The sequence below is a fragment of the Rhinolophus sinicus genome, linkage group LG05 (genome assembly GCF_036562045.2).
Source record: "Rhinolophus sinicus isolate RSC01 linkage group LG05, ASM3656204v1, whole genome shotgun sequence".
Taxonomy (NCBI): domain Eukaryota; kingdom Metazoa; phylum Chordata; class Mammalia; order Chiroptera; family Rhinolophidae; genus Rhinolophus; species Rhinolophus sinicus.
Genome location: NC_133755.1, coordinates 22,275,632 through 22,290,456, shown reverse-complemented (window position 1 = coordinate 22,290,456; position 14,825 = coordinate 22,275,632). Strand labels below are relative to the sequence as shown.

General features: G+C 37.3%; 1 protein-coding gene across 14 annotated transcripts in view; it reads right to left on the bottom strand.

Annotated features, from left to right (window-relative positions):
• Positions 1-14,825, bottom strand: part of LTBP1 (latent transforming growth factor beta binding protein 1) — a 349,946-nt gene that overhangs the window by 19,842 nt on the left and 315,279 nt on the right. For all 14 annotated transcript variants that reach the window (XM_019741724.2, XM_019741760.2, XM_019741748.2 and 11 more), the window contains 5 exons: positions 11,449-11,625; positions 10,667-10,753; positions 8,645-8,773; positions 7,842-7,982; positions 6,695-6,865 (listed from right to left, as the gene is read on the bottom strand). In XM_019741724.2, coding sequence (XP_019597283.2) covers positions 6,695-6,865; positions 7,842-7,982; positions 8,645-8,773; positions 10,667-10,753; positions 11,449-11,625 — 705 coding nt within the window. The remainder of the gene's footprint in view (positions 1-6,694; positions 6,866-7,841; positions 7,983-8,644; positions 8,774-10,666; positions 10,754-11,448; positions 11,626-14,825) is intronic.

The following is a 14,825-nucleotide window of genomic DNA, read 5'->3' as shown; positions in this document are numbered from 1 at the left end:
GTGGGACAGCAAATGGTAAATTTATTAAACAAGGGTATCATTTGTACATTTAAATGAGACCATATTTAGGAATAAACTATTCTAATTTAGCAATACAACATATTTGAATGGCATGCTAATTTCACAGAATTAAATTTTAAATTTCATGTAAATACAAACTGTGCATTTGTTTAAAAATCTGTTGCCTAGTATACAGGAGGTATTCGATAAATGATGAAATGAAGGAAGGAATAAATAATTGAACTTAAATTGAAAACAGGTAAACTATAAATAATTTAGATTGCATTTCAGGCATGGTTCTTACTCTTAACTGCACCTTGCATATAACAGTTTTAAACATGTTTTTTGCCTTATTTAAAAATAAGATTTAGACATAATTCTGTTTTATGATCTATAGATATGCCTCCTTTAAAATAATGGCTGTACAGTATTTCCTACTGTATGGACACACCAAAAATTATCAACCGATTTCCTATTGAGAAGATTGATTTCAAATTTTTTTATGCTGGAGTGATTATATTTTTCTTCCTGGCAGTCAAGTACAAGAATAATCTGTATTCTCAGAACTCAAATTTTTGAATCAAACGTATCTATATTTTCAAACCGCTCTCTCAGCAAAATGGGGAGGACCCATGCCTCTACATTCTAATCAATACTAGTGTTTTATAAAACTTTTTAAACATTTGCCGATTTCTTTTGCGACACTTCAGTTTCCTTGGAGATTTTTTTTAACCACTCTCACCTTTCTATACCTGACTTTCATCAATACTTAAACTTATGTAATTTTATTAACCAATGTCACCCCAGTAAACTTAATTTAAAAAAAAGAAAAAGAATATTTAAGGTTAAAACACCTGTGATGCAGTACATTATACTACCAATAGGTGGCACTCTCCCAACACACTAAGTGTCCCACAGAGACAATTTCTTAACTTCAAAGTTTTAGATGAGGACTTTCTCAAGTCTTTATGTTCATTTTATGTACAATAAGTCTAATTATTTAAAGAATTTACTTAACATAAGTGTAATTATTTTAACAAGATAACCAAGACACTGGGATCCCTGGGTACTTAAATCCAGTCTTCAAATGTGTCTGATTTTCTTTCACTTGCAGGTCAATAGGTTTTTATTTCCCTGAGATAATGACTCCCTATATATCTCGTAATCCATAGGTACATTTTCCAGAAAATTTAAGTTTATACTTTTAAGAGTATCAATAAATCAAAACATTAAAAATTTGTTTTAGATAAGTGCCAGGATTATCAACAGTTTTATTCACTGAGAATTACTGACTTGCTCTAATCTCTTAATTCATCAAACATATATTAGGTATCTATTTCACCCACCAGTGTGCTAGACTCTGATGCAGAGTTGGTGAGACACCACCACTAAGTTTGCTAAGCTTACTGCCTAGTTCTAAAAATGTAGTTTTTCTTTTCTCTAAGCATGCAGTGTATGAGAAAATTTTAAAATCTCACCCTTTTCACTTGGTGACTTTTATATTCTAAGGGATACTATTGATCTAAAATGTGCTTTGAGAGATTGGAGGAAAAGGGACTGCAGACAATGAAATAATTAAGCGGCATGGATATTGACCCAGGAGGCCAGGGTTTGAATCTGCCACTTACTGGTGATGATATGACCATGGCGGGAAGCAATCTTCTGGGCCTCAGCTCCTCCTCCAGCAAAAGGAGGCAGTTAGACGCCTCCTTCACAGGATAGCTGGGGAATATCTTAATTGACGGAAAGCATTTTCAACAATACCTGGCACTGTGCCATATATATGTTAGCTACCATTATTTTTTCACTACAGTGGAACAACCAAGCTACAGAAAACCCATAAACTCCGTATCTACCAAAGATTTCAAAGTTCAGATATTCCTATTATTTTCTTCTAGCATGGCACTGAAAATTCCCAGCAAGATCAAGTCATAACCCTCCTCTCTCACTTATAATTTGGATACAATGGTTTGCTTTTCCTGTCTTGGTTTTCCAAATTGCTTTTTCTCTCAGAAGCTGGCATGCTCTCATGCTAAAGAACTCAAATTTGAGAGTCCTCCCAAAACAGTTCAGCCCCTCCCCCAAAATATTTTAAGAGTGGGCAGGATTAGCTGGTATTGAAAGGGGAAAGAAGAGGAGGCAGGGACAGGAAGAAGGGAACCACAGCCTCCAGAAGTCGAGGAGGGGAGGTTGTCAGTACACGACCACTCCAATAAACTGCCCACCGTTGCATCTGCTGTGCCATCCTCCATGGTCTGGAACCTTCTCGTAATGCCTGGTCTGTCCTCCAAGACTACATTTGAGGATTGAAATGAAATCCTAAGCAGCCCCCCAAATGTACTGAATTATACAACCATGTAATTTTCCTCACGTATAGTTACCCTAACACAATCCATCACCGCACTCATTTCCCCAGCATGTGGTACAATCCATAAGATGCCATCTAACTTCAGAGAACACTATTTACGGAGCCACTCCCACCTCCTCCAACTACCAGTATTCATACATGTAGTTGATGCCTTAGCAGGAATTAGTGCCCACGACCTATTGGACCAGAAGTGTGAAAGCCTGTTCCGGAGCCAAGACTTTACTTTACACTGCACTTGAATACTCAAAGCTGATGACAAGTGCTGCGATTTATTCCTCAAATTCCTGCGGCACTGTTTCCATCGGTAACTAATTGTTCCCCAACTGGGGAAGTATCTGACAGGCTGGGATTATTCCAGTGCTCATGTTAACGTGGTCCTTCTCAACTAGCAAGATATCCACGGACAGCCTATTTAAAAGGTTCAGGGACAGAAACTATGAGCAAACCAGTTTTAAAATGCACACATTCTTTGCTTCCTCTTTGAAAAAGTAGTAACCGCATTAAAGTCACTTTTAATCAAATCAAGTTGGAAGCCATGAGATGTCCCTAAAACCTTGCTAGTGTGCTTGGAGGACCAGCAGCAGCTGCCTCACCTTGGGACTTGTTAGGAATGCAGAATCCTACCCACCTCTCTCCATCTGGGAACCAGAATCTGTTTTCTGGTAAGATCTCCAGGCAATTGATATGCCCATGAACGTTCATGAAGCAATGGCTAGATAGAGAGAAAGTTCTATATGAGGATAATTATTTCTGCATTGGTCTGCCCTAAATTCATGTTCAGATGCTATTAGGTAATTGCCTATTTTGTAAGATCCTTGCAGTTCAGATACATTTGAAAATGCCTGTGATCTGAGTCATTTAGCAGGAGTAGCAACCGCTGCTAATAACTTCTGAATGCTTCATGTGTCAAGCACTGTTCTAAGTGTTCAGGTATTAACTTATTTAATTGTCACAACAGCCCTGTGAGGCAGGTGACATTATTTTCACGTGAGGACACCAAGGTACAGAAAGACAAAGTAACAAGGGTGTGTAGATAAGAAGTCACCAAACCAAGATTCGAAGCCAGGCCACCCAGTTCCAGGGCCCATGTGTTAACCCCAATGCTCTAGCCCCTCTGCTTTCCATACTCCAGTAGTAATGTGCTCAATGGGAGATGGATTCATAGAGGTGTGACTAGGACAGCAGGTGCTAATCAAGGCAATGCCAGCTTGTCATAGGACCTCCGGAAACATGGCGTACCTTTGCCATGGACCTCTCTCTGCACTCAGAATAGATGATCCCTAAATCCAGCTCCAGGCCCATCATTTTAGGTCTAAGAAATATTCTTCTGGGCTGCCTAACTAATTCCTATACTCCGACTTAAATACCTAGAACAGTGCTTTTCTTTTTATAATTTATATTTAAATTTTTTTCAATTACAGTTGACATTCAATATTATATTAGTTTCAGGTGTACAGCATAATGGTTAAGGATTTATGAAACTTATGAAGTGACCCCCCTGTAAGTTTAGTATCACCAGAACAGTGCTTTATCAACGTGTGTTCTCCGGGTTCTTACCAAAAGAGCCTAAGTGGGTGTTCTCCCAACCAGCACCCCCAGGATCTTTGATGTTAATGAATTTATATATTGCAGGTTAAAATAATAATTCAGTTGACAAAGACTACCATGGATTTAAAACATAAAAGATTAAAAACCACAAATTTTAAGGATTTGGCTGCTTATATACTAGACATTCTGGAGAATTAATCATTAAGTGCGGCGCATATATAAACCAGAAAAAGTGTAGCAATCATGCACATTTTTTTTTTTTACATTTGGCACATGGTACTTTTATTTCCTGATACCCCATCCTTTCCTAAATATATTATATAGTACATATTTGTTCACAGGTATTTGTTCAAATTTACATTTGAACTGAGTGTTGTAAAATCTCAGTTAAAAAGAATTGATGCTGTATTCTAAACTTCACTTCTAACAGCAAAATATTTGAATATTCTTTTAAAAACGTAGTCAGTTAAATTTGATTTTCAAAGACACTGGCTTGTCAGATTTACATACAGTTAATACTAAATATCACAGGATCAGGATGGGAGACTAAAATGTAAATGCATGCAGAGTCTTTCATAAAGGAGTTTCCATGACAATAAGCATACCATACCCCAACTGTCAGGGATGTAAGTAGAATATGTACAAAGCTCCTACACATCAATAAGAAAAAGACACAGAGTCCAACGACCAAAAAATGGGCGAAGGATATGATAAACAATTCACCGACTAAGGAACACAAATCACCTAAATGTGCTCAAATGCTCTAGAAATCAGGGAGATGCAGATAAAACCCCCTCTACACGCAGCTGATAAAAACAGTTTTAAAGACAGCGGTAGAAGTGTATGAGGGACAAGTCATTTCAAACACTGCCAATATGAGTGTAAATTTGCACAATATTTTTGGAGAGTAATATAGAAAATTTAAAGTGCACGTACGTCCTGATCCAGTATTTTCCTTTGTAGAAATTTTCTTACTAAGGTACTCCCATAGGGATATACGGGATACATACGAGTACATGAAGGTTCGATGCAGCATTGTGTACAACAGGAAAATCAAGACTGAGGCAGGGTGAGGCAGGGGATGGACCATCCAAATGTCCAGGACGGGATGTGAGTAAATAAAACATGGTGCATCCATAAAACAGAGTCTGTGTAGCCATTTATCTTTCATCAATTCTTCCATCAATTCTAAGTTACCACAGATTGTAAAAATGCACCTTGACATAAGAGATGTTAAAATGTGGAAAAATGGCTTGTGGCCACTGTTAGATGCAACCAGTTCTAAGATACGCCCAATCTCAGAGATGAAGTGTAAAACAATAAAGAAAGTGTGCCTTCGATCGATGTTATGGATTTCAGTTTAAAATATTCTTTTAAATACAAATATGTAACAATAATTCATATAAATATATGATAACAATTAAAGTGTAGGAAAAAAGGCTTGGATGACTCAGGCCCCACTGTACTCACGATGGATCTCGCTTGCTTCTCATTCCGGCATCTGCCTCCATCAAACCATTCCCTGGGTCCCTGCCCTACCTTCATCCTCTCAGCCCCCACAACACAGACACCTCCATTTTTACAGATGAGCTGCACATTTTTCCTACATCATGCAGCTGCCCTGGGCAGTTGTGGATTCTAGACCCAGCCTGTCTTGCCCCAGAACCTGCCCTCCTCCTTCCACTTCTGGGCTACTGTCACTGCCATCTATTTCTTGATGTATCTGCTCTTTATCCTTTGCTATTCCTTTTCCCTTTGCAACATTTCCAATTAATTTTTTATGCTACATTGGTTTTACATTATTTCCAAACTTAAAAGCTAATTTGTGAAATAGCTTGGAAGTTGCCTTCTAATTAAATTAACTAAAAATGAATGCATTTCCTCTTTTCAAGCAATTCCTCCCCTCTTGACCATTCTGAGACTTTGTTCATTATAAACTCGTTGGCTTTATATGCACACAGCATGTCTCTAGCTTTACCAAACTGATTTTAGAGTCAAAGACAAAATGACATACCAAACACTTTCAAGTGCTTTCCCTTGATAAGCAGGAGTAGCTACAGTGGTGAGAAGAGAAATAAGCAATGAATGCACAACTCGACAGTCACCAAAGAGCTCAGCCTGGGACCTCAGTCAGCATCTTTCAGCCCTTCTCCAATGTGAAGAGAAGGGATGAAATCAAAAGCTTAGCATGCTGTGTTTCCTCCATTTTACCAAAGGTTTAACCCTCGATCTAGAACTTGAAAGGAGATTTGTTCAAATATGTTTTCACTCACTTTCTACTCTCTTCCTTTATTGTTCTAACACCTTTCTTCACTTTCTCACTAAGACGTTGACATAAAAATTTTAAGATTTTTTTTTTATAGTCTCTAATTTTTTATAGTCTCTGAATACTTTTTGCTCTGAGTAGAAACTATTAGTAATGAGAAGGACTGTAGGAAAAAAAGAAGCATCAGGATATATAAATTCTAAAGACCTCTGCTACCAACTGCTAAGTTGCATCATGTTTCTTTGGGTCATTTATCATTCTTCGGGGAAATGGAATGAGGATTTCAAAAATTAATGATAGGGTCTGGATTGGAGGTAAAGCAGAAGCCAGATGTTTATGCAATCCTGTTCTTCCCCTCCCTACACACGTACACCTCTGGTGAAAGTAAGATATCAGGAGTGAAAGTGAAGACATATGAGTAAAAGAGAATTGTCAGGGTCCAAAGGAGGTGAGAGGAACGTGTTCCGAAAGGCCTCCAGGCCTCCAGCAGAAAGAATTGGAGAAGGGCTCACCTGAATCTTTCATGGGGCAGAGGGCACACTGCATACCCCAGGCCTCTCCGTACAAACAGCAGCACTCAGTGTAAGTTGTCTGCTTGCCAACAAGAGGCCGGCTACACACATACTCATCACTTAGATGCTCCCAGCACAGATCTTGGTAGACATCGGTTTCTTCGATTTGTTCTGAAAGGGAAGACATGGTTCCATGACAATTGCACTGTTATTCCTATTTCATAAACACTGTGGTGAAAGCCAGCCAGTCTCAAAGTTTCCATCCCTATTGCTAAGAGTGACTTCCAAGTAAAAGTCTGAAGCCAGCCCTGGTCTTTCCATGGATCAAACGTCTGTCATCTCCTCCTGGGTGTCATTCCATCAGCTGAAATTCGACCTGCCCCTCATGTTCCAGTTACATCCTTTCCTCTACAGTTTCCGTCATCACATAAAACACCCTGTTATCTTGCCTATACTTCACAATCCTGATGGACTTCTCATTCTTTCAAGCTTTGCCTTTTCACATTTACTCCTCTGTCAAATCCTCCCACTTCTTTCTATATAACATTTTTTAGATTGAGGCTGTCTCACGCACTTCTTCTGCCAAAGCCTGGGAATAGTGACACCATCCTAGAGTCCGAAATCCTTCCCTTTCTACTCCTCAATTGATTTCATCCAAAGTAGTCTCCTGATGTGATGCTCAATCATGCCGGTTATCAGGGGCACATCTCCTCATCGTGGAAGAACAGGGATTCCCATCAATGGCCTTCAGGGTTCTCCACCTCCTCGCTGAACTGCACCCTCTCTTCTGCCCAGCCTCATCTGCATCCTCCAGTGCAATCTGGGGAACCTCCTGAACTTACGTCTTCCTCAGCTGCCTTTGAGGGTTAATTGTTTTCAACCATCAGGCACAGAATAGCTCTGCCATGTGCTCAGTCACTCCATATTCTGTTTCTATTAAACCAGTATGTTCAGGGTATTACATCTCATATGTACTGACGATGTGCATCTAATGATGCATCTCATTTTTTCTCAGCATCTCATTTTCATTATTTCAAAATATCCAAGGAATCAATTTTTCTCTTTTCCAAGAGCTCACATTTAAGTCAAAAGGAAAATCTTACGACATTTATTTGGACACAGACTTGCATTTCACCTCCCAACATACCGTGTGATTCAGTTGGTCGTATACACCTTTTTTCTGAGGCATCCAGGACCATTGGATGGGTACAGAAGCAGTTATAAGAACCTTCCGTGTTAATGCATTGGCCATCAGTACAACTGTTGGGATCTTGACACTCATCCATATCTTAAGAGAAAAAAAAAGTATTAAAGAAAATCAGCAACCAGTTGTACCTCATACACATACCAAACTTTATACACTGCTAAATTTAGTCCAGATTCCAGGGGCTGCCATTTTTTAATTAACTACACATCACCATCCAAAAGAGAACAGCTCTGACTATAAAACTGTGAAGTTGTATTGATTGGAAAAACAACATTGCCCTGCTGCTGCTGATATTAAATGAGGAAAGAAAACATTTAAGAACAGGATATGCTTAGAAATTTAAGATAAAATGCCTCTTTATGATAGCTTTAAAGTTCTTTCCTTTTGCTGTGTTTTTCTGTCTACTGTATATGGTTTTCTGCTTAAGCATTGAAGTCTGGGTCAGTATTTAAAAATGACTTTCACTTGCATGGTATGAGTGATGAAATAGGAGGTTCCCCAGACCAAAAGTGACCTGAATTATAATTCCACATTGAAAATTAACTCTTTGTTTGAAATCTATTCAAATAGTAGTATGGAGATTTTTTTATTTTCTTAAATCTTGCTCAAGAAAAAGATTCATAAAACATTTACAGATCTTTTAACAGGTGATTGAGAATCAAAGAAATTCTGTTTTCACTACACAGCATTACTTTTTTCTGTCTGTATATTTTCACAGCACCCTATATCCTCTTAAAACTTACCAAAGCACTGCAATTTGACGGGATCATAGTATGTCCCTTGCTTACAGTAGCATTCATAACCAGGCTGAGTGTTCAAACAGAAGCCATTTTTGCAGATTTCTTGCCCAAAGAGTAGGCATTCGTCTGCATCTGTGGGGGATGGGGGGAAGTGGAGCAACAGAAAGAAGGATTAGGTATGGTCTTTCAGTTAAAAAGAAATCTAACCGATATTGGGCTTCACATAAGATACTGTGATATTTATATTCCAAAGACTCTTAAAGACACAGCAACATAAAATTCTTAAAGTTAGGACTAATGCACAAATGCAGAAACACAATCAGGTTTGTCTGTGATATTTAAGGAACAAGGCTCAAAATATTATTAGAGAAGTTATATTTGTAAATATGGTTTCTGGGATGCTACCTTGTATTTGATGAAACAATCTATGACATTCTGCAAAGGCCCCCACACTATTCTCTAAAGAATATGCCTTTAAAGAAATGTGCCTTCCTATAAATGTATGTATTTTGGCCCATTAACGAGTTGAGATGAAGAAAACTTCTGAGAAGAGTATGACGCAACTTGATGGAAGTCTTCTTTCTGGATGATAATGATAAGCTAATGAAAGCACCAGTTGCTAAGGGTGTTGGCAGACCCATTTCTCCATAGAATTTAGACTGCTTACCATCTCCCAAATCTCAGTTGATTCAATGATAAACTGAAGATAATAGGAACATCTCCCTGATTCAATGATAGAAAAACCCATGTACAGAATTCAGTAGACTCTCAAAAAATGTTACCTACTGCTTTTATTGCTATCATTATCATCAGCTCGCATTTTAGAGCTAATGTCATTTAGTCCTCATTTTAAAAATTGAAGAGTCCACGGGTAAATTGCTGAAAGTTATACAGCTGGAAAATGGCAAAACCAAGTTCAAACTATATGGCTGTTTGGATTTAATATTCTTCCAACCCTTCACAGTGCTGCTAAGACAGAGGAAGGAGGAATTTAGTTTTCTCTAAATTGGGATAATTTTGTGGTGAGATCAGGACTTCGTTCCATCACACAAAATGAGATTTAACTACATCTCTGCAAAAACATAACATACAATATTTGTGAACTTGAAGAATCACTAAACACATATCACCAACCAAGTCTTGTTATTTAATTGGACTAAATCATAGATGTATTTAAAGAACACATACGGAACTTCTTACCCAGCTACTGAATTATACCATATTATTAAAGTGCTAGCTTTCCAAAAAATGATGAACAATAAAGAAGTTTTAGTCTGTTTTCCATTGACTTAGCAATTTTCAGTATTAAATTTTACAGAAAAAAAAATCACTTTGCATATAAAAGGTCTTAATACCTCTGTCGCGGAAATATCAAGAGTGAGTGATTAATGAGGAAATATTCATACATGAGGTTTAGATTTCACCAAAATAAAATGGCTGCACATTTATTTTAGAATTACAGACTAATAGCATTAAATATATAAAACACATCTACTTTTGCTTTCTTCGTTTTCATTCCTTATGATGAATCTGTGGCTGTTGGTAAAAGGTCCTACTTAGAAACAGTACGATGAGTTCTACAACAGCAAGAATTTTAGCTCTGCTGATGACCATGAGAGACCAATACAAAGATGGTCAAATTTATACAGTCCTAACATATGATTTCTAATACACTTCTGGAATAGAAGGATATTTATTAATTGCAGAATTTTGCATTAGGTACTTTAACATATATTATCTCATTTAATCCTGTAACTTTTGAGACAGTATTCCTATCACAGAGATGGGAACTGAGAAGGTTAAGTGACGTCCGACCATCGCACAGCCTTAAGTATTCTAACTCCCAAGCCACACATGGCTCTGTCCAGAGTCCATAGGAGCTTTCGTCCAAAGGTAGAATTAAAGGTTTTGTAATCAGTTTCCACGGCTTATAAGAACTCTAATTCTGTCTGACCCAAGCCATGCTTTTACTTGAATGCCTGATAGGGCACATATCTTGAAAATGCATTACTACTTGATTCTCACCTTTATAGTTCTCGCCACCAACATCGTAAGAATATTCGCCAACGGGGACAAAACCTTTCCCTTTAGGACACATTTCAGTGAATTCAGCTGATTTCAGGAGAGACAAGGAAAAAAAAAGGAAGTTGAAAAAAGAAAAAAAAATCAACATCTTCAATGAATGTGTATTTTAAATTCAGTTTTTGCTTTCTCATACTCGGTAACTTTAAGGCAAATCATGCCACTTAATTCAGGCCAATAAATTCAGCACAATCTCAAAAATTATGGATTAGGTGCAAATAAGTCTAAATATTTCAGAAGTTTACTTATAGTGTTTTAAGAAACTTTCTAGTTCACCCACACTTTATTTACCCATGTTTTACCTGAAATTATGATTGCTTTCTCCATAATTGTGGTCTCTAGTATTTTAAAGGTTTAATAAGAATACACCAAGCAAATCTTAGCTTAAGTATGCAATGTCTAGTTATGGATAATGCTGTGTCCTTGTTAGCAAAAAAGATTGGTTTTAATTTTAAAATGGGATAAAACTTAATTATCTTTCTCGCAGTCTATTCGGTGATGGACAGAAGTTTTAGAATACAGATTGAGGTGGGATGAGGGTAATGGTTCCAGATCTGAATGAAACTCACTATTAGGTAATCTCACCTCAACGTGAATATGGTAGCTACCAGTGAATGTCATCATTTCAAAGGTTCAGTGTAGTAACCAATATGAGGACATTCCAAGACCCGTGGACACCACCGGACCAGACACGAGAGTGACTCCACTACTTAGCTGACTCTTACCAGTCCCCAAGACGGGGCAGGGGAAGATCTCACAGTTGTCTCCCCACCCAGCACCAGAGGTACAGCAGCATTCTTGTTTGGTGACGTTGGGGGCCAGCACATTATCACAGAGACTGGCATCGTTGAGATTATAGTAGCATTCTTTCTTTTCTTCTCTGGGTGGCTCTACCTCTACATCTAAACAGAGTGGAGAAAGTAAAAAGAGGATTGACAAGACACATCAGATGTATGTGTCTCAGAACGGCGTAGAAAACAATGATAACAGAAGACCGGGTGTGTCAGTAGCATTTCATTTACGGAAAACTGCTTTCCACGTTCAGTGCTAGATTCTTCCACTGCAAGATAAAAATGCCCTCGAATCCTGAATTTTGGTGGATTTCTAACACACCCCAAGAGTGTAAATCTGTCCAAGTCATTTCCTTTTACATTAACCAATTACTTTCTTCTTCTAAATTGGGCTGTAAGTAAAGTTTCCATATCTGCTTTCTTGCCAAACAGGACTGTTCTTTACTGAGCTATAACACCTACTTAAATCAATGAAAATTTTCCCCAACACTTGACCAGAGATGTGGGGCCACACATAATATTTAACCCTTAAGTGGTTATTTGAACCAACCATGCCCCCAATCTTTTCTGAATAGAACAAAGCAGAAGATGGTGACCAGAAAAATACTGCAGTAGCCTGGAGTCTATAAAACAACCTTTCATTACTGAAAATCTAACTACTTAAATTGCTGCAAATATATGACTTTGAATGAAATAGTGACTGCCAGGTAAGCATCAAGGTAGAATTTCAAGGCTGGTTCTAGTCCCGTGTTAAGTGTGTCCTAGAGAAAAATACATTCTTAACAGATTCAGTTTAACCCTGCGTGATACAAGACAAACAAAGTGATGTGATAGAATACAAATGATGAGAACAAAATCCACCTACTGTTAGATAATACCAAAAAATAATTTAATCCCATCACATTTAAAGTCTATGAACACATTTGTGCTTTTCAAAAATGATCAATATTTTAAAAATGATCAATATTAGACTTGGCAAGTAATCTAACTCCTTCCCTACCACATGCTATGAAGTTCAAATTACTGCCTATGATCCAGTTAGAATTTATTAAGTTTTTATTTTATGCTACATCAAATAAGAAGCTGACTACCACCGTGTCAACTGCTTAGATGAACTCTAGTGAAATTTTTTCATGAGAACTCTGCTGTTTCCAGTTTTTTTTGTTTTGTTTTGTTTTTTGGTTTGTTTTTTGCGGGGGGGGGGGGGGAACCTATAGGGACAAAAGGAAGACATTTGCCAGTGAGCATAAGACTATAAGACTTTAATGTCAACACTTACCTTTTTTATTTGGAAGTTGTTAGATTAGGAAAACGTAAGGAGTTATTTTCAAAATAGCTTCCTCTATATTTATTTTGGCAGCATCAGGTTGACTGTGGAAACTTGATTAGTATACCAACGAGCAATGATGTTTTTAAAATGTAAGGATACAAAATTCTAGTAGAAAAGCTGCTGCCCTTTCTTTCCTCTTATGGCATTGAAAACAAGCAAGGCAGCAAACAAGCTCGAACATCCCTATTATTCTTAGAACACAGAGTATCAAAGATCCCTTGCACACTTGGTTCTGGCTAATTCTCAGATTATTCTGTCTTTGACAGATTTCAACTTGGACTCTAAGTTAGTGTTAATAGCTGATGACAAATTCAAACCTAGAGTAAGTGTCCAGGAAAAAAACTGAAATGCTGATTCCTATGCAGCAATTTTATGAAGTGGTTTTAAATCATTTCCTTGTGTGTGAAGTTGGATACAACCTGCCATTTTCCTCATCTCATCTAGCTTTTATCATGTGTTTTGTCCACTCCAGTGGCACAGAACCCTACCAGGCATCCTCTTCAAGAGGGGCTCCAAGCTCTTACACATGGAATCATTTGGGGAAACTAAGGGTAGGTATTTTAAATTATTATTAAATCAATCATGAACCCTGTAGAACATCTGATAAACTTCCTCCAATATTTGTGAATAAATTGACACCCTATTACTATTAACTCTGCTCAATTATTTTATTTAGTTGGCCTAAAAACATAACTACCTATTATTGAACGTAAAATAGAAATATAGATCAAGTAAGCAACACAACTAGTTTAGCCAATCAAGTTTACAGTTTGGGCTTAAACAGGGCTCAATAACTGTTTTGTTTTGTTTTTTAATTGTATACAAAGTTGTAGGTATGTCATGGTGTTTATTACAAAATGGAAGGCTAGAGAGCAGGACGTCACTGAAGGCTGCTACATGCACAGGTAATCAGAACCCACAGGCTTCTGCCTGAGTCAAGCTATGTCAAAAATTACATATACATAAACACTGTTTCCTACAATGTTTGTAATACAGCATAAAAGCTAAGCAATAAGATAAAATTATCTTTGCTGTTTTTCCTTTTTGTTTGCAAGGAAATTCACAGATTATTGCATAAGGGAAACAATCAATAATATCATTGTAGTATTCTGGTTTTACATTGGTTATTTCAAGTTTTGCTCCTATTTTCTTTCCAAGCAGTTTGAAAGTTCAATGTTTACACAGCTGAAATTGAGGGTTAGTCAGGCCCTCATCCGTGTTTGGAAAGAGAAGCAAAATCTTTTTGAAAAACTGGTCCACAAAGGTCATTCTGAGAAAAACTACAATTTCCCTATCTTCCTAACCATTAAATAATTAACTTCCTAGAGCATTTTTTTTTCCACTGGGGGAACACTCTGATCAGTAAATACATGGAATGTGATTTCCTTAAAGAATCTCTGTATGAGTTTAGGTCATTGCTGCCAGGGAAGAAATGTTTTCATTGGAAAACAATTAAAAAAAAAAAAAAAGGCAATGGTTATAGAAAGTGCCAAGCATTAAAAAGAATGACTTCTTTTTTTTACATATATTATGAATAAGATTAGCCAAACTATGTATCTCATGCCACAGACTTCTAAGAAATATATGCATTACTTCTCCTCCAGCATTTTCAGATTTAATTTTTCAATTTGTTTTAAGAAGTTGGCTTCACATCTGTATATACACAGCAATTTGTGTATTTCAGTCCTGGGGGTATGACTGGTGATAAGAAGTTGAGTTTTTGGAACTTTTGCTTGTGTGCTTTTTGGAAGAAACTTTTACAGAAGCCTTTTCATGGGCTTTGCAGAGTAACTCCATTAGACAGATGATGCAGATTATAAAGCATCCTCTCTCTCCAGAAGAGAACATTTAAGTTGGGTCCAATGCCCCAGTGCTATGTGCTTTCCCAGACTTCTAAGGAACTCAGCTATCTTAGCAACTCAATTAGCATGAGTGTGTTTTGCTTTGTCTGTTTTCTTTTTTTTTTTTCTCTTTGAGACAA